General features: G+C 41.3%; 2 protein-coding genes across 2 annotated transcripts; one reads left to right on the plus strand and one right to left on the minus strand.

Annotated features, from left to right (window-relative positions):
- The first annotated feature begins 22 nt into the window (after positions 1–22).
- On the plus strand, positions 23–19,396 carry parpbp (PARP1 binding protein). Its single transcript, XM_085385888.1, has 11 exons — positions 23–162; positions 1,879–2,034; positions 5,283–5,519; positions 5,644–5,748; positions 7,796–7,966; positions 8,097–8,251; positions 10,751–10,934; positions 11,086–11,267; positions 12,400–12,481; positions 17,816–17,999; positions 18,570–19,396. The coding sequence occupies exons 2-11, from the start codon at positions 1,885–1,887 to the stop codon at positions 18,881–18,883; spliced, it is 1,764 nt and encodes a 587-aa protein (XP_085242014.1). The 5' UTR covers positions 23–162; positions 1,879–1,884; the 3' UTR covers positions 18,884–19,396.
- A 75-nt stretch (positions 19,397–19,471) lies between these two features.
- Positions 19,472–23,425, minus strand: pmch (pro-melanin-concentrating hormone). The gene is made up of 3 exons (XM_085385891.1): positions 23,195–23,425; positions 19,628–19,769; positions 19,472–19,521 (listed from the first exon to the last, which is right to left on the minus strand). The coding sequence occupies exons 1-3, from the start codon at positions 23,423–23,425 to the stop codon at positions 19,472–19,474; spliced, it is 423 nt and encodes a 140-aa protein (XP_085242017.1).
- Positions 23,426–27,046: the final 3,621 nt, after the last annotated feature.

Raw genomic sequence — 27,046 nt, forward strand, 5'->3', positions numbered from 1 at the left:
GTTTTAGAATTGAATATCTCTACGAAAAGAAAAATCTCACCCCCGCTATTTGCTGAGAGGTGATTGGACAAAAAGGAACAACGTCATCGGCAATTTAAAATTTCAAAACAGCTGCTTTGTGTCGTGGCTGTGTGCTCTTGGAAGACTGCAGCAATTTAAGAGGTTTGCGTTGTTTAATCAGTCTTTTTTAATGTAAAGTGAATAAACGCTGTGTTGTATATATGTATGTAGTTGTAGATGTAAAATGTGGACACATTTTTGCTGTGAAATACTTACAAGTTATCGAAGGTGTTACATGCCACTGAGACCCTGTATGAAAATTAAGTCTTTAAATTAATTTCAGGTATGTCTTTCTGTATTTAAAGAACTATATGTATAAATTGGTTTTGAGGGTTTCTTTTTTTTTTTTTTGCCAGTGACTTTTTCCTTTCTTGAAGGAAGCAATCAGTAACTTAAGGCCTTCGAATTCCCCTCAAGATATTCTTCCTTCTCGCCTTTTCAAGGAAGCTCTGTCGACTAAGGTTGTTCTGTTGCTTTAGTCACTTTACATTTGACTGCCGCCTTTGACACAGTTATTCATAACATTATTTTTATCCGACTTGACCATGTCGTTGGTCTTAAAGGCACAGTTTTATCTTTAAAGAGAGGTCTTTTTCTGTTGCTATTGGGGAAATACTCCCCCTATTTGTTGTGGTGTGCCACCGGGGTCTGTTTTGTGTCTGTTTTGGATCCAACTCTCTGCTTTTTTTTTTTATACATGATACCTTTGGGATCCATTTTCAGGAAATACACATTCCCTTTCACTGTTATACTGATGACATCCAAATTTACTTCCCCTTGAAATTGTATGTCTCTGTCCCCCTTCACCTTCTGCTTAACTGCCTACATGATGTTAAAGAGTGGTTAAAACACAATTTTCTCGCCCTAAATGGAAATAGGACTGAAGTTATTGTTTTTGGAAGTCATGGCCCTTTTGGATAACTGATGCCCTTGGTCCTCTTGCTTGTCATCATTTCCACACTGTAAGAAATCTCGGCATGTTTTTAGATGGCTCTTTTAAATTAGAGAAGCAAGTGTCCACAGTTGTGAAATCGGTTTTTAATCAGTTACGTGAAATTGCGAAGCATCATCTTCCTCCTAAAGACCTAGAAAAATTTATTCATGCCTTCATCACCTCTAAACTGGACTACCGCAGTTTTCTCTATTTGGGTCGTCAACACTCATCTCTCCATTGCAGCAGCATTTTAGTCCAAAATGCTGCTGCATGTCTTTTAACAGGTGTTAGAATGTAGGTACACATCACTTCACATCACTTGCCATATGATATTCGTACTTCAGAATCTACACAGTCCTTCAAATCACACTTAAAACACATCTTTTATGTTGGCTTTTAAATCAAGTTCAGTTTAACATCAGGCTTGTTTTATGTTTTGTTTTTATGTTAATACATTGTCATTGCCTCATCTTATCTCTCTCTCTCTCGCTCTCTCTCTCGCTCTCTCTCTCGCGCTCTCTCTCTCTCTCGCTCTCTCTCTCTCTCTCTCGCGCTCTCTCTCTCTCTCTCTCGCTCTCTCTCTCTCTCTCGCGCTCTCTCTCGCTCTCTCTCCCTCTCTCTCTCGCTCTCTCTCTCGCGCTCTCTCTCTCTCTCTCTCTCTCTCTCTCTCTCTCTCTCTCTCTCTCTCTCTTTTTTATTTATATATATATATATATATATATATATATATATATATAAAAAAATATATATATATAAAAATATATATATATATAAAAATAAAATTTATTAATGTTTTCTCTTGTTCTTATTTAATTGTGAAGCACGTTGGTCAACTTTGTTGCATTTAAATGTGCGATAGAATTTTTTTGTTGCTTTTGTTTAAGGGAATAATGGAGGGTATAGGAGACCAACTCAAGCTGATGGTGAAAACCTTCAGGAGGGAGCGTCACCGGGTCTTACAGTCTGAGAGGACCACCATTCATGGAGCTGATGGCATGCTTATGGTGCTGCAGGTGGCCATGGCAGAAGTGAATAAAAAGGTAACCCTAACACCCTGAAAATACCACAGATTATTTGTATCTGTCCTCTCTCACCACCTCCATCAACCTCATCTGTGGCATTCCAGTTTCCCCCCTGCCTGCCAGCTCCATCTTTAGCAGCATCCTCTAATTTGCGCAGAGCTCAAAGGATATGAAAAGACAACACCAGGCACAGCCTGTAAGCCAGGCTGCCATCTGGCGAGTGATACAGGAGTATCAGCTGCCGAACTTCCAGGCATCAGAGCAGTTTATCTCCTCAGGCTGTCATACTTCTGAATTCATCCTCTACACTCTACCACAAATAGTAGCTTTATTTTTATGTGCTTATTATTTATTAATTTGTGTATTTTTGTGAGCAACATAAGAGGCTGGTGTTGGATAATGATTGAAAACATGGAGATCTTAAATAACCCACCTTTCTGCACTCTTCCCTAACAGTCCCACTCAATCACAATCGTAGCATCTTTAACTCAGCTGCATCCAGCTGAGTGACTGTCTAAGCCACATGACATCTTCTAACCCTTCTCCTTATATTCTCATCCATCTCCTCCACCCTGCTGCTGCTTTGAACAGTTGACCACAAATATTCAAATTCATCTTCACCAACTCGTTCTCTGCTGTGCTCCTTTTTCTTTCACCTGCATGCACTTACTCTCAGTCTTACTGATTTGAACGCCTCTTCCCTAGATGAGATCTCCCATCAGCCTGCTCCTTATTTTCACAAGCCACAAAAGTCACGCTTTGACCCAAAGTACCAGTCGAAAGGTTTTCAGACTGCGTAGCTGATGGGCTTTTTTCATGATTGCATCATTTTTGCACAAATAATACACAACATGTATCTTGATTTCTTCCACAGCTTTGTTGTTAGACCACAAGGAATACACAGAAACTACAAAAAAAGATTGGATGTAAAATGCAGTTTAAAATAGGTTTATTAAAATGCTGCAACACCACCTCAAAGTTACTCAGTTTTAAGTAATACGGTTCTGGACTTGATTCATTTATTCATACACTTTAAAATACTTTTACTGATCTGATTCATATCTATAAAGGACAGGTCACACAGATGACCCTTGATGCAGTCTCACCTCTACCTTGAAACCACCTATCCCACCTCATTGCCCTCATGTGTGCCATTTGCTGCTACTTAGTTCCTCATGCAGTAACTCACCTCCTCCCTCGCCACATGCTTTGACTAAATCCACAAAGTCTCAATGGGTCTACGTCTGACTTTCAAAGTGCTCTTTCCTGGCACGAGACCCTACTGCCACTCGCAAATCATCACCTCCATTCTTAATCGAGCTTCCACTACACTTTCCCATAATTTCATGCTGTGGCTGATCAGCTTTATTCCTCTGTAGTTTGGTCCCTTTATGCTTAAAAATGCCTATATATATATATATATATATATATATATATATATATATATATACAGATTTAAAAAAAATCCATCTAAAAGTAAAGTTAAAGTAGCTGAAATGCAGCAATTCTGATAGCCCAAGGTTTTCTGAAGTTATCAAACTTTGTCTAATGGTAAACCAATAACTTGCATTTTAGGCCCTTTATTTAACAAAAGGGTCAGGCTATCCAGTAACACTCTGAGAAATCTTAGAGCCATTTTATAACAGGATATATCCGTCGCTGCACATATTAAACAAATATGTAGGACTGTTTTCTTTAATCTGCACAATATTTGTTAAAAATAGAAACATCCTGTCTCAGACTGACGCTGAAAAATTAGTTCATTTATTGTCAAAGGAGCTTGCAAAGAAAAGCATCTGGACTTCTTTAAGTTGCTTGAAGACATTTCACCTCTCATCCGAGAAGCTTCTTCAGTTCTAAGGTCAAATGGTGCAGAGTCCCAGATTTAAACCTAGTGGGAGTGTCCCCCCACAGAGGGACAAAAGGACCCCCTGATGAGCCAAGGTGTGAAATTGGGTGTGGGTCCCAATCAGCCAGGGTTTCAGGTGAGCTCATTGTGAAACCTGGCCCCACCTTATCATACGAATTCCTGAGGTCAGATGGCCCAGGATGTGAGTCAGGGGGTCCTTTTGTCCCTCTGTGGGGGGACACTCCCACTAGGTTTAAATCTGGGACTCTCCACCATTTGACCTTAGAACTGAAGAAGCTTCTCGGATGAGAGGTGAAACGTCTTCAAGCAACTTAAAGAAGTCCAGACGCTTTTCTTTGCAAGCTCCTTTGACTACGATGACCTGGATGACTGAGAACCTTCACAGACACAGTTCATTTATTTAGTACTTCCAGACTGGAGTGTTGTATTCCTTCAATCTCATGCAGAGCCTTCAGCTTTCAGGCCCCTCCACTATGGAACCAGTTCTCAGTTTGGGTTCAGGAGACGGGCTCTGTTTTAAGAATAGGCTTCAAACTCTTACTTTTGATAATGATTTGGTAAAGCATGGTTATGGCTGCATCAGGTGAACCTGAATCAGTTGTTAGTTGAGCTGGTGTAGGCTCAGGCTTGTGTGGGACTTCCCATGATGCACTCTGCTGCATGGCATTAACTTTTGTCTTCTCTTTTTCTTAATTTTTTTTCTGCCTCCCCAATTCATGGCAGATGGCTGCCCCTGTGTTAGCCTGGCTCAGCTGGAGTTTTCTTCCTGTTAAAAGGGAGTTCTTCCTTCCCACTGTCACAAATGCTTGCTTGCTTACGGGCAATCTCGTCTTTTTGGACGTTTCTGACACTTGCCAATATAAAGAGCTTTGAGTTGATTTATTGTGAGTTGGTGCTGGAAAATTAAAACTGAATTGAAACGTACTATGACAGCAACCATGTTGTAAACCCAGCCTTTCACGCTTCACTCTCAGTCGCTCTGAGGATACTCTTTTTTTTTTTTTTTTTTTAAATGTTAATGTTTCTGGACTCATTTAGGATAAAGTTGAATTTTGAAGGTGAGGCTAACGGCAGTTTCGAGCAACTGATGAATTTCCTCTTTCGCAAAATGGAAAATAAATGGAATTAAGGAGGAAAAATATACAGTGTGTCTGTTATCCGGTGTCGTAAAAGCGAGGCTGTGTGAGCCCATTTCACATCATCATCACGGCATAGTTCAATTGAACCATCAGGCCGACTGTCATCACGTCTATAACTGATGACATTACTGCAGGTTTCCGGGTGAGACCACTCATGGCTTATTTTTGGACGGCTGCAGAAGGTCTCTTTGCTTTTGAACTGATTGTTTCCAGGCTGTTTGTAATTGCACATGCTGCTTTCTCTCTTCCTGTGACAGCATGGCGGAGAGTTCAGAGTGGCTCTGAGTGATGTCCTGATGGCCTGGAAACACTTATTGTTAGACAAACTTCACCTGCTGCCCCCCAGCCCTGCACGCCTGGAGAACTATGATCTCATTGTGGAGGCATACAAGTCGTTCCTGAAACGCTCCAACACCATCGACCTGATTGATCTCCTCTTCATGTACAAACAGCTGAGGCTGGTGGACTCTGATCCAGAGGAGCCTGTGAGCCTGGTGAGCTGGTTGAAATCAGGCTGATGATGTTGATTGTGGATGATCACACTGGCTACACAGTTGGAGATAAGGCCAATCTGTTTATCCCCTCTCTCTCTCTGCTTTTGTAAATTCTTTTGCCAAGATCCAGCTGTTTGAGTTCCTATCGGGCAACGTGGAAGTCCCAGAGTTGCCAGTTTCCTCAGTCCCGTCAACCCCATCTGGTAAAGGCAGGTCCTGCAGCTCACAGGTAGGCCCAACTGTGTTTTTTCTGCTTCAGTGAAAGGTGCAACTTGTTTCATAAACTCCCACAAGAAATCCTTTATTTCCACTTTGCCTTCTGCCTTTGAATATTGTGTTTTAGTAATATGAAATGCTTCTCTCCTGCAGGCAGTAATCCATGCTTTTGCTTTCCCAGCCTTCAGTGTAATTTCTGTCTGGAATCCATCCTGCTCTTATTGACAGGAGCTCTATATCACATCACTCAGATTTAAGGGTGCAATGTGAATTCAATTACCAGGCAGATGTTTAAAACACGACACAGGAGCTTCTGTAACACAGTCTCTTTGCTGGTCTCTTCTGCCTCTTGCAAATTTATGGGGTTTTAGAGAGGAGGCTTGCTGTGCTGATGTAATTTTTTACTGGAGCGATGACAGCTGCTGTTTGTAGCCGTTTTACTCGGGAACTAAAGCTACTTTCCAGTTTGGGCATTTCAGACCGAAGGTTTTTACTGAAGTAAATGTTGTTGCTGGTTTGCTTAGCAGAAGTAAAAACAGACACGGAGAGATTATCTGCTGTTTTAATATAAATAGGGAAATAAAAATAATTTGCCGCTGTCTTGTCTGGTTCCAGTAACTTCCTGGAGTCTCTGCTTTGTTTGGCTGCAGAATGGCAAACTAATACAGCAGATAACTCTCCATCAAATCCGTACATTTTTGTTTCAGTGATATCTCTAGACCCTTACCCCTAAACTAGTCATGGGAGGTGGTCTATTCCTGTTGAAAGAGAGTTCTTTCTCCTCGTTGTTGCCAAAATCATGTTCATAGGAGACCATCTGGTTGTTGGGATTTTCTGTCTATCACCTTACAATATAACTGATGGATGGTTTGTTTGGTCTTAAAACAATAAAAATAAAAAAACTGAGGTACTAATATAAGTTTTTGTTTTATTTCATTTTGCGTTTAAAATATTTCCTCCAGGTAGGTTTTTTTTTTTTGTTTGTTTGTTTTGTTTTTTTCAGCTTTAGTTTTTAATGTTAATTGTAGCCTTTCTTCTTAAACTATTGTAAGGTCAAGACAGGGGAGAGATTTATAAACATGATACCTAGCTGCCATCTATGATGTGGTGATTAACACAGTCACCTTACACCTAGAACATCCCCAGTTTGAAACAATGAGGAGACACAACTCTATGTGGCTCTATCTGGTATGGTCACTAATTGGGGAAACAAGGGAGCTGAAGGTTTAACTGTATCTATTAGGTGCCTGGTTTATTGATCGGGCTTGTTTCCAGTCTCCTTGGCACCAGCAGTCAGTAACCTTTTGAGGTTATTTAATTCAAAGGAAAGGATAAATATACATTGTGTAGTTATGTCTTCCAACAAACTACACTTATAATCTATTATAAATGCATAGGAGCGGGTGTGCAGCCACTGTCTTCCACCACCATATTTAAATACAGTGGCCAAGAAGGACACCTCCCTTCTGACCAATTGAGAAAAGTATGAATATAATATGAAACAGTATTCATATTTGTTCCTACTGTACCTCTGTTGCTTTTCAATTCTGCTACCAAATCACTAGAATGCGCTGATTTTTCTCTCTTCAAATTGACCCAAACCCTTCCAATCTATTTGAAGTAGAAGTTGCAGGAAATGTACTTGAGGAAACAATGGTACTGAGTTGGCTAATCACAGTTGTTTGAGGAGGGTTGACACAATGTGTAGTTACATCATGAGTTTTTCATCTGAAAAATGAAAGTAAACAAAACCCAAAATTTCCAAAGTGCTGGTTAAGCACTTGCATTAATGCCATGACGTTAACCGTTCATCCATCCATTCGCTTCCGCTTATCCTTTTCAGGGTCGCGGGGGGCGCTGGAGCCTATCCCAGCTGTCATAGGGCGAAAGGCGGGGTGCACCCTGGACAGGTCGCCAGTCTGTCGCAGGGCTAACACATAGGGACAGACAACCATTCACAATAGACTTTCTGTTAGTTTCCCTTATAATCTTGGGGAACCGTTGACAGTTTATTAAAATGTAAAAATCTTTGGTCTTGTGTGTTTTCTATTTGTCTGTAGGTGAAAATGGCTGTGAGACGCGTTTTCTGCTCCTATCTGAATTTGCTGGTAAACACCAAGAACGACATTGCCATGGCGCTAATCCTCGACGTTCCCAGTCGCACTCTTGGACGACAGGCGTTTACTGACATCAAGCATGCTGCGCACAACAGCAACACTTCTCTGTTCTTGGTAAGAACACCCCCAGTCATTATGTGCTCAAGTAAATGAGAGTAATCCTCTCTGGTGCAACATCTGGGTCGTTCTCATGCTTTTGCTTTTTTTTTTTTTTTTTTTTTTTTTTTTTTTTTTTTTTTTGCAGGCCGTGACGTCTTTTGTTAGGGCTCTCCAGCTTGGAGGGAAGGGCTATGCTCCAGCTGAATCTGACCCACTGAGAAAGCATGTCAAAGGCCTGTCTGACTTTGTCCAGTTTGTAGACAACCTGGAAGAAATACTGGGGGAGATCCCCGACCCAAGGTACACAGAACTGTTTGATCCAGGCTTCCACTTGCTCCCTGTCTTGCTGCTTAGTTTGACATACGCCTCCACCGTAGAGACAGAACTAAATGTAAATGTCGGGAAGTTGAGATGCACTCTATCACCTGAACTGGAAATTCTTTGTTTTCTAAAGAATTGAAGTCAAATTGCAATAGAAGTTATAAATACATCAGGCATCACTTAGATTTTCAACAACAGAAAAAACAAAATTGTTCGCTTTTTTTTTTCTCAACCATATAACTTTTTTTCAATTTTTTTTTAACTTGTAGCTAGCAGCTTCGCTTAGTTTCACATAATATCTAAATTCCAACAGAACACGCTACTCTAGCTTTATCAAAACGCTGGAGTCTGAATAACATAGTTTTTAGTGCCTCTTAACCTATAAATTATCACACATTGGCTATCATCTCACACAAGATGAATTATGTTTCCTACTTTATGTTTACAGCTTGTAAGCTTAGCATAAGCATCTGCTTAGTTTAATGTTAATTACATTGTGAGGCTAGCTATGTCACTTCATGTCATTCACACATATATAGTATATTTTATGTAAGTAGCAGTTAATTAATAGTCTTCTTAATCAACATATTAACAACAAATGTTTTTGAAATCTAAATCTTTTGTACAAAGTGGGCATTGAAGTAAATGGGTTTTTTTTTTTTTTTTTTTTTTTTTTGTTGTTGTTGTTGTTGTTGTTTTTTTTGTCAAAAAGCTGTCTTTAATTATTTTTTCAGGTAATCATTTCTAGAACACCTTAAAAATCATGTAAAAGAATCTGTCATTTTTTCCTAGTTTACTGTAACACACATACTGTTGCGTGTTACTGTGTTAATGTTTAAGCATGACTAAAAATGTTTGAATCATGCAATATAAGTAACAGATTTCTTTACTTTTATTGACCTGAGGGAACCCCGAAAAGGTTTTCAGTTTCAGATAAATACCTAATAATTTCAAATTGTTCTACAGTATTTAATAACTTGTGCTTTTATAGTACACACACATGTATTTCATATCCAGAGTCATCCTAAGCTGATGAGGAGAATGCAGAGATTCCAAGAAAAGCTGAGCACCTGGCGGCAGCTGAAGTCAAGCACAGTGAAACTTGTGATTTATAATTGGATTGGATTTTTCTTTGAATTTCTCCACTTCAGTTCAGGTTAAATCCCGCTTCCTTTCTGGAGGAGCTGACTCAGTTCTTGTGAATTCAAGGATTTGGCAGTGCGCTGCTACGACTGGTGGGAATATTTGTAGCAGGGCGGATCAGACTGTGCTGAAATCACACCTGTGATCATAAAATCCACCTGTCCCCCCACTGCTTCTTATTATTTCCTCACAAATCCCTGTAATGACTCCCATCTAAGCATGATAACATTTGGATTGCTAAAGCATGTTCATCTTTGCTACATCAAAGCCCATCTTTGTTAAATAACTTGTTCCCCGTGTGTTTGCTTCGCTCACTTTGATGAACTATCATCAAACCTAGAGCTCCACAGATCACTCTCTATACTGTTACAGATTATTTTAGATGTCAAAGCATCTGGCACCACAACAGAAGTGGCTATCACAAATAATTTAGCAGTTCAATCATGTGAGCTTTGAGCTGAAGCTGCAGAAGGAGCCTTTTGTAAGCAGTCCCAGTAGCAACGGCGGATTCGCTCGAGCCATAACAACACATGATGTTTGTGCAGTGCCGTGTTCAACTCTCGCTGCTCTTCTGAGGGTTCTCAGTTCACGCGGGTCGTTGAGAACTCCCGTCTGATGAGATGCTGATGAGCATGGCCAACGTGTCTTTCAGCAGGCAGTGCCTTTACGCTCTCAGTGGAGTACCGTATTTCCTCATACAAACACCTTCTGTGGCGAGTTCAGGGCCCCTTGTTCAGCGAACATCTGTTTTCCCAAATGATTCTGTTACTGAGGCGCGCTCGCTCCCTCGCATCAGAGCCGGGTCAGGTTTGGACCACCGCCTCGCCACCAAAACATTTTGGTGCACTTGACTGTTTGAAACTTACATAAGTGATATGTTGCTATGATTTTTGGACATACTGTGGAGACAAACACGGATCAACACCCCCCCTCCCAACTGCGACATAAAGAGGAAAATCAGACCGGAGTGCAGTGACCATGTAACTGTTATAACTGTTAACATTGGCAAAACTCTGCTATAGTGAAATAAAGCTCTACTGGATGTTAATGCTGAAACAATTACTCTGAGCCCTGAAATTCAGTGTCCAATTAATTGAAAGTGAAGAAGCAGTATATCTTTTAAAGACATTCAGACTAAAGCCCCGGCTTTTCTGCGAGAGCGTTATTCATGCTGGCAAATGTTGGCTGAACTCTTGAAGACTGTTTACTCCATCCAGATGAAAACCACTGTGTGTCCCGCATAAGAAAGAATCTGCTCCTTTCCAAAGTTATTCAGCGTTTCTTCTCTTCCTGTAGCTCATTTCTTGTTCCCTTGTCACTTTGTTGACTTCCCAGTGTATGTGGAGCCAGGCTGGTGACCGCCATCAGGGCGGTGTTGGTGAAGGGTCTCAGCAGCGGAGATGCCGTGTACGCTGCTGCTGAGGAGACTGCACAGGAGCTAAAGGAGAGGATCTGCCAGCTACACCAGATCCAGAAGCAGTCTGCTAATGGAAGCGGGACAGGGATAAGTCCTGCAAGGGTAATGTATAACCTCTGCTTTCAGCCAGCTGGCTCCACTCTGGGCTTTTCCTTCTCGCCACAAGTCCATACATTGAACCCACTTCATGTTTCACTGTCTGTTCACCATCTGGCAGAGCTGTGACTGTAGTTATGTTGGTCTTCACCCCCAGCCAAAAGTGTATGCAGTCAATCACGCTACAGCATACGGAGGTCGTGACACTGTGAAGGTGCTGATGGCGCTGCTGGATGAAGAAGCCCTGACTCCTCCGTGTCAAAGCAAAGCCGACCTGCTGTCCGAGGATCAGCCCGTCCTCGGTGGAGCAGAGGGGACCTGCGTCCTCACGCTGTTCAGGTTGGTTCCTGTTAATTCTGCAGTTCACTCAAAATCTGATATCTGCATTTTCAGTTGGTTAAAATAAATATTAAGGCTACATTTGGCAAAATTAAGAATTAAAGCAGGCCTGACTTACTGCATTATGTGATGACCTCTAGAAGAAAGGTTATAATAGTAAAATAAAAGTAAATTTAGGGGAGTTTGACTAATAGTGGGTTTTAAGGTCAACCAAAAAATTGCTTTTAAAGAAGTGAAACAAAAATACAATATCAATTTATCTAGTTTTAATTTTTAATATTTGATTATCTTATCCAAATATTAGATTTCTAGTGGTGCAGTACCCAAATTTCATGAAGTGACTGTTACCATTTCCTTCAGTGCCATGTGCAAACACAGTAAAGAGCGCTTACATTATATAACACTGTAATAGAGCAAAATCACTACTTTGTATTTATTAATTTTTCTATGTTAAACTGGAACTTCATCGTGTTCACAGCCTCGTCGGATTAATTTGAGTTAAATGAGCTTGTAGTTTACTGTCTGCCTTAATATGATGGGCAAGTTCTTGAAAGATGTTGCTGGTCTTCTTATAATATTTTGTATGGGTTATTGATCCCAAGAGTCCAAATATGTGAGTTTCTTTCCAAAGCAATACCATCACTTGAGTTCTTTTTCCTCAGTTCTTTGTCAGTGACACAATAATGCCAAAGGAGAGAATAATTATATTTGTGATTAGTTTGTTGCAGTAAACTCTGAATCTGAGTCTGAAACCAGTAAAGACTTTTTTCACTACCACAGGGTTCAGTGAGAGTGGGAATCCCCCTGAAATATAAAATAGGCCAACATGGATCTGTGCGACTTTCCTCTGAAACCGTATGGAGGAAAATCCTCCCACATCACAATGGAACAATTTATCTGCTCTGAAATAAAAATAATACAGCCACTGGTTGTGTTTGTGGCTACAGGGGCGGGTGACACTGTACGGCTAATGCTAGTGAAAACATCTTTACATGGTGAGAGTTTTAAAGGGAGAACGTTGTTTGAAGAAATAGCAGGCAGATTTCTCGGTTACTGTGGCCATGTAAGCTTGTAGCTTTTTTAATTTATTGAAAAATTTTCTTTGCTTCTCGCTGTGGCTCTCTCTCCTCAGATCCCCTGAAGTGTCTACTGGATGTTCTCCAGAACCCCTAAAGAACAGAGTCCAGAGCCGACTAGACCTGCTCAAACCCAAGGTAACGTGGGCCCCTTTGTCCAAGAGCCCCAAATCCTAAATATGAACCTCTCCAAACTGAATCAGATGTCCAAACATTGAAAATAATGTCTTTATATCCTGTAATTTCTTCCTGGTTTTATATTATTTATTTGCTTAGCTGAAGCTCTCATCTTAACTGACTTCCACTCTTCCCGTTTGCACAGCTGGGTTTTAGCTCTTAGTGTTGGTTCGAGCGTGCTGAAAAAGTTATGTATGGGGCATTCAAACCAGTAACCTGTTAACAGTGCCTGTTTTCTTGGAAAATCCTCTTTTCTGGCACCTACCTAGCATCACTAAAATTTACAAAAATTTTTATCCCGTATAAACTGAAACGGGTCAGTGAGACCATAAATTCACAAGGAAAGTGTTTAGAGACTTTGGCAAAGGGCAGTTGTCCCACAGAATGTCCCATCTGAAGTCTTTTATGGCGATAAGAGTCGAATTTGAGTGTTTACGTTAAACGTTTCTCTGGTTCACTCGCTTCAGTCACACAAGCATTACATTATGACCACCTGCCTAATATCGCGTTGGCCCCTTTTTGCTGCCAAAACGGCCCTGAACTGTCAAGGTATGGACTCCACTAGACTCCTGAAGGTGTGCTCTGGTATCTAGCATGGATGGCAAGATGTTGTACGTTAGCTGTTAACTACAGATCCTTTAAGTCCTGTAAGTTGGATCAGGTGGTGGGGGAGGACGCTGGACAGACCCGGTGCACCTAAACGCGTAGTGACGGTGTGCTGGGAACGTCTAGCAGAGGCCCCAGTCCATGAGATCTTCAACGCACACCTCCGGCAGAGCTTCATTGCATTCTGAGGCAGAGTGGGGACATTGAGTCTGAATGGACCATGTTCAGCATCTCCATTGCCGAAGCTGCTGCATTGAGCTGCGGCCGCAAGGTGGTTGGTGTGTGTCATGGTGGTAACCCCCGAACCAAATGGTGGACACCAGAGGTGAAGGGAGCCACCAGGCTCAAGAAGGAGTCCTATCGGGCTTGGTTAGCCTGTGGGACTTCGGAGGCAGCTGACAGGTACCGACAGGCCAAGCGGAATGCAGCTCGGACAGTGGCTGAAGCAAAAACTCGGGTGTGGGAGGAGTTCGGAGAGGCCATGGAAAAAGACTTTCGGACTGCCTCGAAGAGATTCTGGCAAACTGTCAGGCGTCTCAGGAGGGGAAAGCGGTGCTCTACCTGCACTGTGTATAGTGCTGGCGGAGCGCTGCTGACTTCGACTGAGAAAATTGTCAGGTGGTGGAAGGAATACTTCGAGGACTTCCTTAATCCCACTGACACGTCTTCCGAGGAGGAAGCAGAGTCTGGGGATGAGGGGAATGACCCGCCAATTTCCGGGGGCGAGGTCAGTAAGGCAGTTAAACAACTCCTTGGTGGCAGAGCCCCTGGTGTGGATGAGGTCCGCCCAGAGTTCCTGAAGGCTCTGGACGTTGTAGGGCTGTTCTGGTTGACACGGCTCTACAATGCTGCGTGGAGATCAGGGGCAGTACCTGTGGACTGGCAGACCGGGGTGGTGGTCCCCATCTTTAAGAAGGGGGACCAGAGGGTGTGTTCCAACTACAGGGGGATCACACTCCTCAGCCTCCCTGGGAACGTCTATGCCAGGGTGCTGGAAAGGAGAGTTCGTCCGCTAGTCGAACCTCGGATACAGGAGGAACAATGCGGTTTTTGTCCTGATTCGCGGAACACTGGACCAGCTCTTTATCCTCTCCAGGATACTTGAGGGTGCATGGGAGTTTGCCCAACCAGTCTACATGTGTTTTGTGGACTTGGAGAGGGCATTCGACCGTGTCCCTCGGGGTGTCCTGTGGGAGGTGCGCCGGGAGTATGGGGTGTCTGGCCCATTGCTACGGGCCATTCGATCACTATACAACTGTTGCAAGAGCTTGGTTCACACGCCGGTTCGATCCCCGGGCTCTCTGTCCTGATTGTTGTGTCCTTGGGCAAGACACTTTACCTACCGCCTACTGGCGTTGGCCAGAGGGGCCGATGGCGCGATATGGCAGCCTCACTTCTGTCAGTCTGCCCCAGGGCAGCTGTGGCTACAACTGTAGCTGCCTCCACCAGTGTGTGAATGTGAGAGTGAATGAATAGTAGCATTGTAAAGCGCTTTGGGTGCCTTGAAAAGCGCTATATAAATCCAATCCATTATTATTATTATTATTATTATTATTATTATTGCCGGCAATAAGTCTGACTCATTCCCGGTGGGTGATGGGCTCCGCCAGGGCTGCCCTTTGTCACAGATTCTGTTCATAATTTTTATGGACAGGATTTCTAGGTGCAGCCAAGTGGCGGAGGGCTTTCACTTCGGTGGCCTCAGAATCTCATCTCTGCTTTTCGTGGATGATGTGGTTCTGTTGGCTTCATCGGGTGATGGCCTCCAGCTCGCACTGGAACGGTTCGCAGCCGAGTGTGAAGCAGCGAGAATGAGGATCAGCACCTCCAAATCTGAGGCCATGGTTCTCAACCGGAAAAGGGTGGATTGCCCACTCCGGGTCAGGGATGAGTTCCTGCCCCAAGTAGAGGAGTTCAAGTATCTCGAGGTCTTGTTCGCCAGTGATGAGAGATGCAGATGCTGCACCAGTCTGTCTTGGTGAAGAGAGAGCTGAGTGTAAAAGCAAAGCTCTCAATTTACCGGTCGATCTACGTCCCTACCCTCACCTATGGCCACGAGCTGTGGGTAGTGACTGAAAGAACGAGATTGTGGATACAAGCGGCAGAAATGAGCTGGTCTCTCCCTTAGAGATAGGACACTTTACATCTTAAATTCTAGTGTGTTGTTTGTCCTTCTTTCTGGTCTCAATTAGGGCTGCACCTCCATGAGCCTGATTCTGCCTGAGGTTTCTTCCTGTCAAAAGGGAGTTTTTCCTTCCCACTGTGGCCAAAGTGCTTGCTCATAGGGAATCAAGATTGTTGGTGGTTTTCTGTTTTGTTTGTATTATTGTCTTTCCCTTAAAATATTGCTTTATATTTTAAGGGTAAAGAGTGTGACTGTTGTTATGAGTTACACTGAATGAAATGTAATACTTGGATCAAATTGCTAAGATATGCTATTTTCTGAAACTGAAAATTAATTGTAGCAACAAAAAAAAGACAACTTATTTCTCAGAATATACCAGTAATGCCATTTTATTTTTCTTGTGGTGGTAAGAGGTATTTTTAGGGTAGTGCTGCTGCATCACCCAGCTCTAGATTGCAAGCTATTATCCTTTAAGCAAACATGAAGTGTGAAGCACTTATTAGAAGATGTATGCTAGACACATTTTGTGAAATAGCTCCTTTATTTGATTGTGCTACCAGATGTCATTTTAGCTCCCCACAATCTGGCTGCCTTCCTGTTTGAGTGCGCTGTAATGGTCCCTGGGCAGCTCACCGCTTCCTGAACTCGGTGAGCGGAAGCTTTCTGCATCAATTTCACTTTGAAGATGCCATATCAGTCGCGTAACTCGACTAGCAAGGGAAACTTGAAAGGTTATTGTTTCCTGTTGTCTGCTAAATGACTTTATCCTAGACTTCTCCAGCGGTTTCATCATGCACTGACGTCAACCGGCACACACAGAGATGGACAGATTTAGCTTCTGCTTTTGGGTTGTTTCCAGGTCTTTTTCTTTTCTTTTCCTCCTCTTTCTTCCTTCCACTATTACCACAGATGATCAAAACATTGAAAAACACGAGAAAAACTCCTGCTTCCTCTGTGACACAAGTAACGATGTTCAAATGAGGTGCATTCACCTTTAGCTATATATTCATTTTATTTTATATATAGCTCTGGTTCCGCTGCACCTGCTACTGCTTTGTTCTCACTTCTACAAAAGCAGATGTCAGAACACAAAGCTGCAGAAATGGCTTGCACCTGCTTTTTAAAATGCTATCAGGAATGTCTCGGTCAGGTGTCGGGTCAGACGTAGGTTATTTCAGGACAGTTGTGTTCGGAGGAATGAGGGCTATGTGACCACAAGGTGCCATGTCAGGCTTCCACCTGTTGTAATTGGATTAGTTGTTCTCTGTGGGTCATAGTTTGGCCGTGCAGCTCTTCCATCCCCTTCCATCTTCTTTAGGTTTTATTAGCATGCAACCAGTAGCTCCGTTACTGAAGTGTGCCTCGGTGCTGGGGTTTCTGTTGTTTTAGGTCCTCTTTAAAGAAGTTCTTTTGAGAAGCACAAAGGCTTTGATCCCCTTTGTGCTCCGCGGACCCACCAAGCTTTGCTCTCTCACATTTCTTCTCCTTACTGTGGCCCATTGGCCTGAAGGGTGAAATCCCTGGATTGTGATAATCCCAAGCAGGCGTACATCAAACAGTGGATGAAAAGCTGTGGATCTGTGTGTGCCCCTGGGCTGGGATTGTAGGCTTCAATATCATTCACTTTGTTATAGAAACTTGGCTGTTGGGTTTTTTGTTTTGTTTTTTTGTTTTTTAAAGGATGTGGTAATTGATAGGAGCAATGCACAGTATATCAGTTGGCTAGAAAAGAAAATCTCATCTTTCTCATTTCTGGGATTTCAGCAACATATTAAACTTTTAGTTGTTCAAAAAAACCCAACATAAAACATGCTTTAAAAGCCAGGAATCTTATCCCCTAATTAAAAACCATACCCTTTTATTGTTTTTGTTATTGAAAGATCTGAGCAACTATTGGATGGATTACAATGACCTAATAATGGTAATTGATGCTAATGACTTTAGTGATCCCCATACTTTTCACACATTGTGTTTTTTCTGGCTCTGAGTCACGTTTTTCGGGGCTACTTCAGACGTAAGCATGACTGTTTTGTGGTACCTTATTTGACAGAAATTTACGCATTTTCTTGATGATAAAAAGAAAAGTCTATTACACTTGAGTACATGAAACCCCACTCAACAAAAGTGGTTTAAAAAAATAAAACTTTATTGCAGCGCTGGTAATTTTCCTTTAGCTCCAGAGAAAACCTTTTTGAGATGTGCCAAAAATTCTTCTGATTTAACACCACAGAAGTTGTGCTTTCTGTGAAATGTCTTGACTGCCGTTGGTTGGATTTCCACGAATTTTAGTGCAGATATGCATGTTCCCTTTTAGGTTTGGCCTATAATACATTTGATTACAATATCAGAGCAAGGAAAGAAAGTAGTTTGTGTACTTCAGTGCTAATTAGCAGATCCAGCTGCTGAAACTGGCTGAGCAGGAGTGGAAAAGTACTTAAAAGGGTCTTTGTTTCAAAACGCCAAAAGAAAGAGCCAGAAAAATCTCGGCCACCTGCCCTCAGTTGTTGATACTGATCACCAGTCGCCATATCAGCTGGATTTCAGTTGTTTTGCATTTATTCCAGGTCCGAGAGAGAGTCATCCGATCCCAGTTCGCCTGCACTTACAATGACGAAGAGCTCCCTCTCAACCGTGTGCTGGACTTCCCGAGCACTAGCCAGGTTCCCACTTGCGTGCACCCACCCAAAGCTAAAACCACCACATCTGTGAATGATGGGTGCAGCTCTGATGTGGAAGACTCAACAAAAGGTAAAAGTTTATGTTATTTTTCTTTACAAGCTACACCCCCTACCCCACCACCATCTTTTATTTTTTTGTACTCAGCAACATGTCAAATGTCAGAACAAGACGTGCTGCATTTTATCTGCTGGAACAGACTTCTGTTTCCTCTGACGGCACACAGCTGGACCGAGGCCCAGGCTCACCTTCTCAGCTCCGGCCATTGGAGCCTTCTCAGTCCCAGTTGTGGGACTGGTACTTACAACTTGCTGTCAAATTAATTCCCATTCTATAAAACCTCCTCACCCCCACATCTGTCGTAAAAAAACAAAACACACACACACACAGTCTTGTACAGACTTTTTGCCCATTTCCCCCTTCTGCTTTTTGTTCCGTGGGAATTCAGGCTCTGCTCCATCAGGTTAACATGACAAATGTTGAAATTCAGGTTCAGAGAATAAACACACAGCCTGCTTCAACTAGCAGCTAACGTAAGCAATTTCGTCACAACATTTTTCCCTTTACCCCCTACCAACTTGTCACACTTACTTTTGCTTTTTAATTATTTATTTCATTTTTGTTTTTCTTTTACATTTGCAGCCAAGTCCTCTGAATGTACAAATAAGGCACGGGGTGAAATACAGCGGGGGGCTGCTCTCGAGCAAAGAAGTGGAAATGCCCCAAAACAAGGTGCAAGCCTGGTTAATGGAAAGGGAACTGGCTTTCAGATGCAAAGCAGGGGTAACAAGAGAAAGCAGCTGGACCAACACGGTGGATCTGAAAATGAGCCTCCGGAGAAGAAACAGCCAACTCGCACATCAGTCAAAATGCCTGGCAAAAATGGCAGCAAGGCCTTGAGTAAGAAGAAGCTCATAGCTGGACAAGGGAAGCTGACCAGTTTCTTCAGAGTCTAACCAGTGTTTGCACTAACGATGACACAATAAGGACTTTTCTATCAGATATTTATATGAAGCAGCTGAAGCTTGTGTACTACGAGTATACTCCAGCTTGGGCTGCCATTTAGAATCATTTGTCATCTTGTTTAACCTCGAGTATTTTATATATACACACACGGTAAAATATCACGTGATCTTTAGTGACTTAGTGATTGCTGTTAAGAGTTAAATATTTTTATGCTAAGCTACACTGAGGCTTCGTATGAAATGTGCACAACAGTGTTATTTAACTCTTTCTGAAAATGTCACTAAAATGTCCAACATTGTTAGGCGAAAAGCAAGCTGGTCATTGCACTTTATCACTAATCAATTTTAAAATGAGTCTAATAACGCCTTCTTGGAAATAAAATGTATATCGTCACTGCTAGTATGTAAATTTTACCTTTCAATTATTTTCAAGATTCTACCATTTACATCCACTCTTTAAACACACAGCTTGCAATTGTTAATAAACTTTTATTTTGTTTTCCATGTTTGTCTGCTTTATTTCCTACAAGTAAATTAATCTTCTTATACCATACAGGAGGAAACATTCATTGACGTCGCTCATGCTTCCCAGCAGGGCCGGTACACTCTTCCAATCATACATCGCAGCACTAGGTTAGGAAAGGAAACCACATAGAGCAGTTGAGTTTATATGGCATTTTTTTTTTTTTTTTTTAAGTTTATTTTCCAAGAAATGCTGGTTTTCCATATGCTTACCGTCAAGGTCGGTATCTCTGCGATCTATCTTCACGCTGTACTCGGCAGGAGTGTGGCTCAGGCTTCGATCTGCGAGGAGAGGAAGGCTCCGAGTGAAGGCCGGGTTCAGCCCTCGAACACTGTGCCCTTTCAGCCTTGCATCCTGAAAAACATCATATTGATCAGTGATTACATGTGACACCCGGAGCCCACACACACACATTCCCGTACTGTAGGATGTGAACTCTGGATGGTCAGGTTGCAGGAACAGCTTTTAAAGATTATCCTTTTTACTTGTAGTACAGGTGTTGGATCTGCTTTTACCAGCTGATCCAAGCCACAAGAACCCCAAATGGAAGAAATGTGTTCCCTCATTTTTTACTATATCACAGTGGCCCGTTTTCTTCCACAGCTCCGGTTCGCCCAGATGTCTTTGTCTCCATCATGGCTGCCTGTTTCCCATTACCACAGAGATAACCACCCTGTTCATAACACACAAGACGCAGTCTGCAGATAAACCTTTTACACATCGCAGCTAAACATTTGGGGGAAACACTGATATATCGTCATTCTTCCCACTGAGAGTCCAATAAATCTTTATAGGCTTGTGATCATTTGACCTTTTCGCGTAATAGTATTTCCCAGTTTTCCAGCGTTGCCGTAAAATATTTTTATAGATTTATGTGAAGTATTGACTTAACAGTAGAAGCGAGGACGGTGGCCAATTGAAAGGGGTCAAGTATTCAGTCACAGGATGGAGATAATGTGCTCTTTGTTGTTGAACTATGGTTAGCTGAGGTTGTTATGAAAAAAAATCTCATACAATGAAGATTTATGAGGCATGACCGTCACTGGCAGAACAGTGTTAGGCTGAATGACAGTGGATAGTTTGCTGTTAAGTTAATTTGATCCAAAAAAGAATCAAAATCGCTGGTTATAATTTTCTTTAAGCACTAATTATAGTGCTTACCCTAGGGGTGTCAAACATAAGGCCTGGGCGCCAGAATATATCCAGCCCACTGTGAATGAATGAAAACGTTATATTTTCTATTTACAGGACAGTCTGTGCAATGAACTTCCATAACTTTTTTTTTGTCATTTTACACATTTAGCACATAGTTTCACAGGTCCACTCTACTTTATATCAAAGTGGGCTCGGTATGTGGCCCCCAATGTCAAGTGAGCTTGACATCCCTGTTCAGGAGAGTGTAAGACTATGTTTAGGTGGGGATTCGAAGCAGGGTTGGTCTTTGGTTAAATAGCCTTTTAGTATTGTGAAAAGTGGACCTTTAATTGTTTTTTCCATATTTTCTGTGGGTGTTTGTAAAAAAATAAAATAAAATAAAAATGAGGGGCAGCAATCAAAAGAAAGCTAGCTTAAACAGTTGGGGAAAAGGGCTGCAATGGATGTACGTAGTATGTACATGGGTATTTTGGCCTTTTGTCAACAACGAAAATTTAGATTTTTTTCTTGCAACATCAATGGTGTGGAACTTTACCTCCTTTTCTAATGTCAGACAGTGTAGTGCATTGTTATTTATTGACTTTTGACTGGCCAACTTTTCTTCTCGGTTAGTGTTATATGCCTACCTCTTGCTTTTCCATATTCTTGACAGACCTTGAGGTAATATTTTTCATTTTCATTTCAAAGGAGCTATTCCCTTGTGTGGATATAGCCTCACGTGCGCAGCTTTTTAAGCAGTATTTTGAACTGTGAGCAACTCTAGTCAACTTCAAGAATAAAAATGAACTATACCTAATAATAATAATAATACGTTATATTTGAGGGCGCATTTCTAATACCCAAGGTCACCTTACAAAGAGAAGAAAATATCAATTCATTATTTCCAAACCAAAAATCAGCATATATCAGTCTCTTGTCCATAGATTCACTCAGAAATACTGTCTCAGATGAACATAAAACAACACTGATTTTGCAATATTAGTAATTACATTCCAGGAAGAGTGTGTTTTTGTTACAAGCTCCTTTGTTTTGTGGGGACTTTTGGGAAAATTAGAATCCTTTATGGGAACAGTGTGGAAGCAGGGGTGTCAAACTTTTTTTTTTTTTTTTTTTTTTTTTTTTTTTTAAATAGGACAGGGGGAAAGAATGAAAGAAAGAGGGGGAGAGGAAGAAAGAAAACCAAAGGGGAGAAGAGACGGTGAGAAGGGGGGGAAGAGAGAAAAACAAACAAACAAAAAAAAAACAAACTCCTGGGTCACCTGTATGGAGAGAAAGAAAAACAAAAAAAACAGGGGAGACAGCAAACAACAAAGAGCAACATAATAAAAAAAAAAAAAAAAAAAGCACCATCACAATAAACTAGCTAGTCATAGATATCAATAGTTACTAAATAATAAACGATATTGTGCAGCACGCAAGATAGACAGCACACAGTGTGCTTTGAGGCAGCAGCCAAGAAATATATATATATATATATATATATATATATATATATATATATATATATATACATATATATATATATATATATATATATATATATATATATATATATATATATATATATATATAGTGAGAGAGAGATAAGATTTTAAGTTTTAAAGCATTTCTTATTCAACAGGGCCACCTGTACAGGCTTTTATTCTACATCAAAGTACTTGACAATTACCTACACAGTTATAGTTTTATATAAGTTTTTTCATAATCCAATATAAAAATTTCTGGATATTTTTTACAAGAATTAATGAACGCTTTCTCCTTTATAATTACAGAACAGTCTGGTAATTTTAGCTACCAGAACTTTTGCTGTAATTTTACACATTTATTTTTTACAATACAAGCACAAAGAGTCAGGCTGCCACAACAGCTTTTATTTTCCATGTAGAAAAACTAAGATGTGTAGTTGAAATTGCACTTCTTTTCCTTAAATTAAGGTATCTCGGGCATAAAACATGTAGTTAAAACTATATGAAATTTCACTGGTCTCCCCCACTTCAGATCAAACTGGACTGTATTTGGCCCACACTGTAAAATTAGTTTGTTACTTCAAAGGCGCATGGACATCTGCTCAGGTTTAAGTTCCAGCAACACTTGTACTACAAAGAACTACTTTAATACTTCTTAATAAGAGTTACTGGACCTTCAACCAATTCAGAATCCTTTATAACATAACCATAATGACTGACACCTGATTATTATCAGGATCAGCGTAGTAAAAATTATTGTATATATTGTATATTGAGTACAATTCAAATATATTACTGTAAGAAAAATGTTCTTTCTTCAGTTTAAATCAATTTTGTTTATATAGTGCAAAATCCCTTCAAGGCATTATATACTTTATATTCAAAGGCATAGACCCCTACAATAATACAATCAAACGAACCCCTTTGAAGCCAAGCAGTTGACAACAATGAGGAGGAAAAACACTCTTTTCATACAGAAAGAAGCCTCCAGTAGAACCAGGTTCTGGGAGGGGCAGCCATCCGCCCACACCATTTGGGGTTCAGGGGAAAAGGAAAAGAAATGGGAGATCTTGTCTCCACTGTGTGATAACAATAAAGGCTAAAAAGTCGCAACAAAAAGCAATAACGTTAATGCATGATGAAAGTTGCAACACTTACCGAGATGATGATTGTTGGGTTCCCATCTTCATCCCTGATTCGGCGCTGCCTGAACACCGGTGGGATCACAGCGGGCTCAGAGATCGACTCGTCACCCAGTATCAAACCCAGGCTGTCTTCTTCTGTTGTACCATCCTCTGCATTAGTTGCAGGCATGGCTACGGTGACTGAGTGGCTGCTCAGCTCAGTGAAAAGCAGCAGAGTTAAGAAGACAGAGTAGACAGAGATCATGGTATCTACAATGTTTATTTCTTAAGACTTTCGCCAGTTGAGCCTTGCCTTAACAACTGGTATGATTGGACTTTAAGCTGCTTTATATATTGAGGGAGAGAGCATTTTGCTGCCAGCTCACAATTGTTTAATGTACAAAATCATCATCATGTCTCCCACAGGGACACATCAACGTATAAGATCAAAGGTCACAGGAGATGTGGTATAAGTCCATTAACAGGGAAGCAAAAGGTGACAAACTTCATTTAGTACATTTAAAGATTTGGCGAATTAAGGTTATTAAAGATGGGGAAACATGGTGTGCTATAATTTTAACCACATTAAAGAACTCGGGGAAAGAAGGCTCATAGAGGGTCAAAGGGTAGGAACTGATTCAAATCTGTCCCTTCAAAATCCGCATGTTGAAATTAACCCAGCAGGTGATAAGATGGAGACTTGCTGCAGTAAGAAACACAACTCACACAGGGAGTCTTTCAGAGGTATCAGTGACTTAACAAGATCCCCATCAACAAGGTGCTGTCGCCTCCAGACTCAGGTAAAAAGGCACCTACTTAGATTATTTGTCTGGTATCGCCAATCACTATTATACCTTCTTGCCAAGACTTTGAATAGAAGAAGTCTGTTAGTTGAACTTGGCTCAAAGACGGAAAATAGGCTGAAATGGCTAGCATATTCTGTTTGATGAAAACAAAAGTCATGTCAGCTTATCTAAAAGTCACAAATTTAACAATATATCTCTTTTGTAAATTCTGGAGGAGGGGTTCGTCTTATTTATAAGGAGACTAAACCCACAGGTTGCTTGTGCAAGCTCTTATTACAAGTTTTATTTAAAATTATGTTTTTGTGGCCTCGTTAACTGGTGCGAGTACAGTGTGTTCTGATGTGGTCACTTTTACATGGTTTTGAGCCAGGTTGGTCATTTTATCTTACAATTTAAAAGGAGAACATTTTTAGGCAAACCACATAGTTTATGTTCCTTAATCTAACCAAAAAAGTCCAATTAAATGGCAAGTGAAAGTTTATCTTAAAAGAGGTTGAGCTCAAGCCTCCTAGTTAACCTGGGTTAGGGTTAGCATTCTTCTTCTGTTGCCTCTATATCACCAGCCAAGTGAAAGCAATTCTCTTTGTTGTTTAAAGAATGTTTATATTGGTTGTTTTGAAGCTATATTTAAAAAAAAAAACCCACCCCAATCTGATTGTTTTGCTTGAAGACGGGTTTTTTAATCAATGCTTTTCCAGTAGTTCTGGGAATCGGGAGTACACCTCTTAAATCAAGATTGCAAGTGCCTCAAGAACTATTTGCTGGGTTTCCATGTAATCTTGTGCAGGCATGTGGCTTCTGGAAAACTGATTCTTCTGATTTTGGTGACATTTGACAGAGCAAGCATGCAAACAGCTCTCTGCGACCGTGGCTCAGGGGGTTGGGAAGCGTATCTGTAACTGGAAGGTCGCCGGTTCGGTCCCTGGGCTCTCTGTCCTGGTCGTTGTGTCCTTGGGCAAGACACTTCACTTACCGCCTACTGGTGTTGGCCAGAGGGGCCGATGGCGCGACATGGCAGCCTCGCTTCTGTCAGTCTGCCCCAGGGCAGCTGTGGCTACAACCGTAGCTTGCCTCCACCAGTGTGTGAATGCGAGAGTGAATGAATAGTGGCATTGTAAAGCGCTTTGGGTGCCTTGAAAAGCGCTATATAAATCCAATCCATTATTATTGTAGAAGTCACTAAAGGGGTCCTTTCACACCTTATTGTTTACTTGTTGCCTTCAAGGTTTCCAGTTGATGCAAACCAAAATTACAGATGTGAGGCACCCCTACGAACAAAGACCTTAACCTTGGTCCAACAAAAAATGGTGGTTGTGGTATAAAATATGGTGTTCAGAAGGTTTTGATGTTCACACAAATCAGAGAAAGTTAAAATAGTTAAAGTAGTCTGTGGTTTGAAAATGTTGTCATGGTCCTGTACTGTTCAGGGGATTTTCCCCATGCTTTTTACTGACTTAGCTCTTTAGGTAAAGGATGGGTTTAACCTGTAGATGGAGTCTCCTGTTCATGCCCATTCCTTGACCTGTTCCTCATCTCCTATCTTGAACTTAAAGACCAACTAAAACATCCGATCTCTGCCATATTTTTGTCAATAGTAGAGCAGCATTCAGGCTTCTCTATGGCTCCTGTAATTTCCAAAGTTCCCCCCTGTGCTAACGTCTTTGATATCTTGTTCCGTAGTTGCCCCTGAAAAGCTGAAGAGTTCACTTTCTGCCTGTATCACTTACCTCTTTCTTTCATGCTGATCTGGCTCATTTGGAAAGTCTTAGTTAAGTACTCACCTCTCAAACCCACCTGCTCGTCCATCCTCCAGTCGTTCCACCCTGTTGCTCTCACTTTGGACTCTTGAAGTAAAAACTCACTCTTCCAAAGTCATAAAAATCATTAACTGTTGTGTTTTGGGTCATGCTTTATAATCCGCCAGTTACTGTTGCCTATAAAGATCATGGTACATGTAAATAGTCCATCCATCCATCCATCCATCCATTTTCTTTACCTTATCTGTACTGTAGTGACAGCTGGCTAAGTAGTGTCCTTTTGACAAACAACATTTTCCAGTCTTCTGGTAGTTCCCAAAGGAAATCCCAGACTTTTTTAAGATATATAACTCCATGGAGTTCTGTGTCTGCCCTGGATGTCCCCCTATGTGGGTGAAACAACTCAACCTATTTTAATTAATGCTAGGTTTTCTCCAGGGTAAAAAAGGAGCCAAGGTATTAAAATACATTCCTACAATATGATAAAAAGTAAGCCGAATGATAAAGAAAGAACAGTGCTATACAAAAGGCCAAGAAAAGGAATCCTTTGCTTCACTTGTTGCCGTTCATTCAAACGCCAATCCGGTCGTTAAGTCTGACGTCACTAGCCGTGTCTGGGCCTAAACTCCGCTGCAGGTCCATATATCAGACGATCACTATGGCATTACTGAGAGTTGAAACACTGTCTAAAGTCTTTCATCTTTAATAAAATGATCAGCGTTCTGCTCTACCAGGTGTAACAATTGTGTTTAACATCCAGGCATCCACGAAAACGGAATTTATGACATTTAACGGAGTTAGAAGTTAGCAGGAAGTTAGCTCGCTAGCTTCTATCGAAATACAATATAGCATGTCCTGACTGCGGGGTTTTGGAAACAAATTAAAACAGCTGTTATCACTTCCAACATAAATGAAGACAGAAAACTAAACAGCAGTGACGTTTGTAGGTTTACTGAAGTTTGGCTAGCTGGTATATAATGATGTGCTACGTGACCGCTAGCGACACAGCTATGTTAGCATAATATAAACAAGCTAACTTTTTTCCACTCGATAAAAGTTAACATGAGTGTTCTCGGTGGTCAGGAACAAATGTAATCGCATGGCAGGATGCTGTAAAAGGACCAAACTTCAGCCAGGAGAACAACTGAGATAATCCATCCACAATACAAGGTTAGTCATTCATATACTGCTGCATGGGCTGGGCTGTAGTTACATCCTAAGGTTTTAAATACTGAGCAGGGATGATGAGACAGAGTACCGGGCTGTGGTCGACTCCTTTGTCACGTGGTGTGAGCAGAATCATCTGCAGCTCAACGTGGCAAA

The sequence above is a fragment of the Rhamphochromis longiceps genome, linkage group LG17 (genome assembly GCF_057381845.1).
Source record: "Rhamphochromis longiceps isolate RC_006_pf linkage group LG17, R_longiceps_female_GT1.1, whole genome shotgun sequence".
In the NCBI taxonomy this organism is placed as follows: Eukaryota; Metazoa; Chordata; class Actinopteri; order Cichliformes; family Cichlidae; genus Rhamphochromis; species Rhamphochromis longiceps.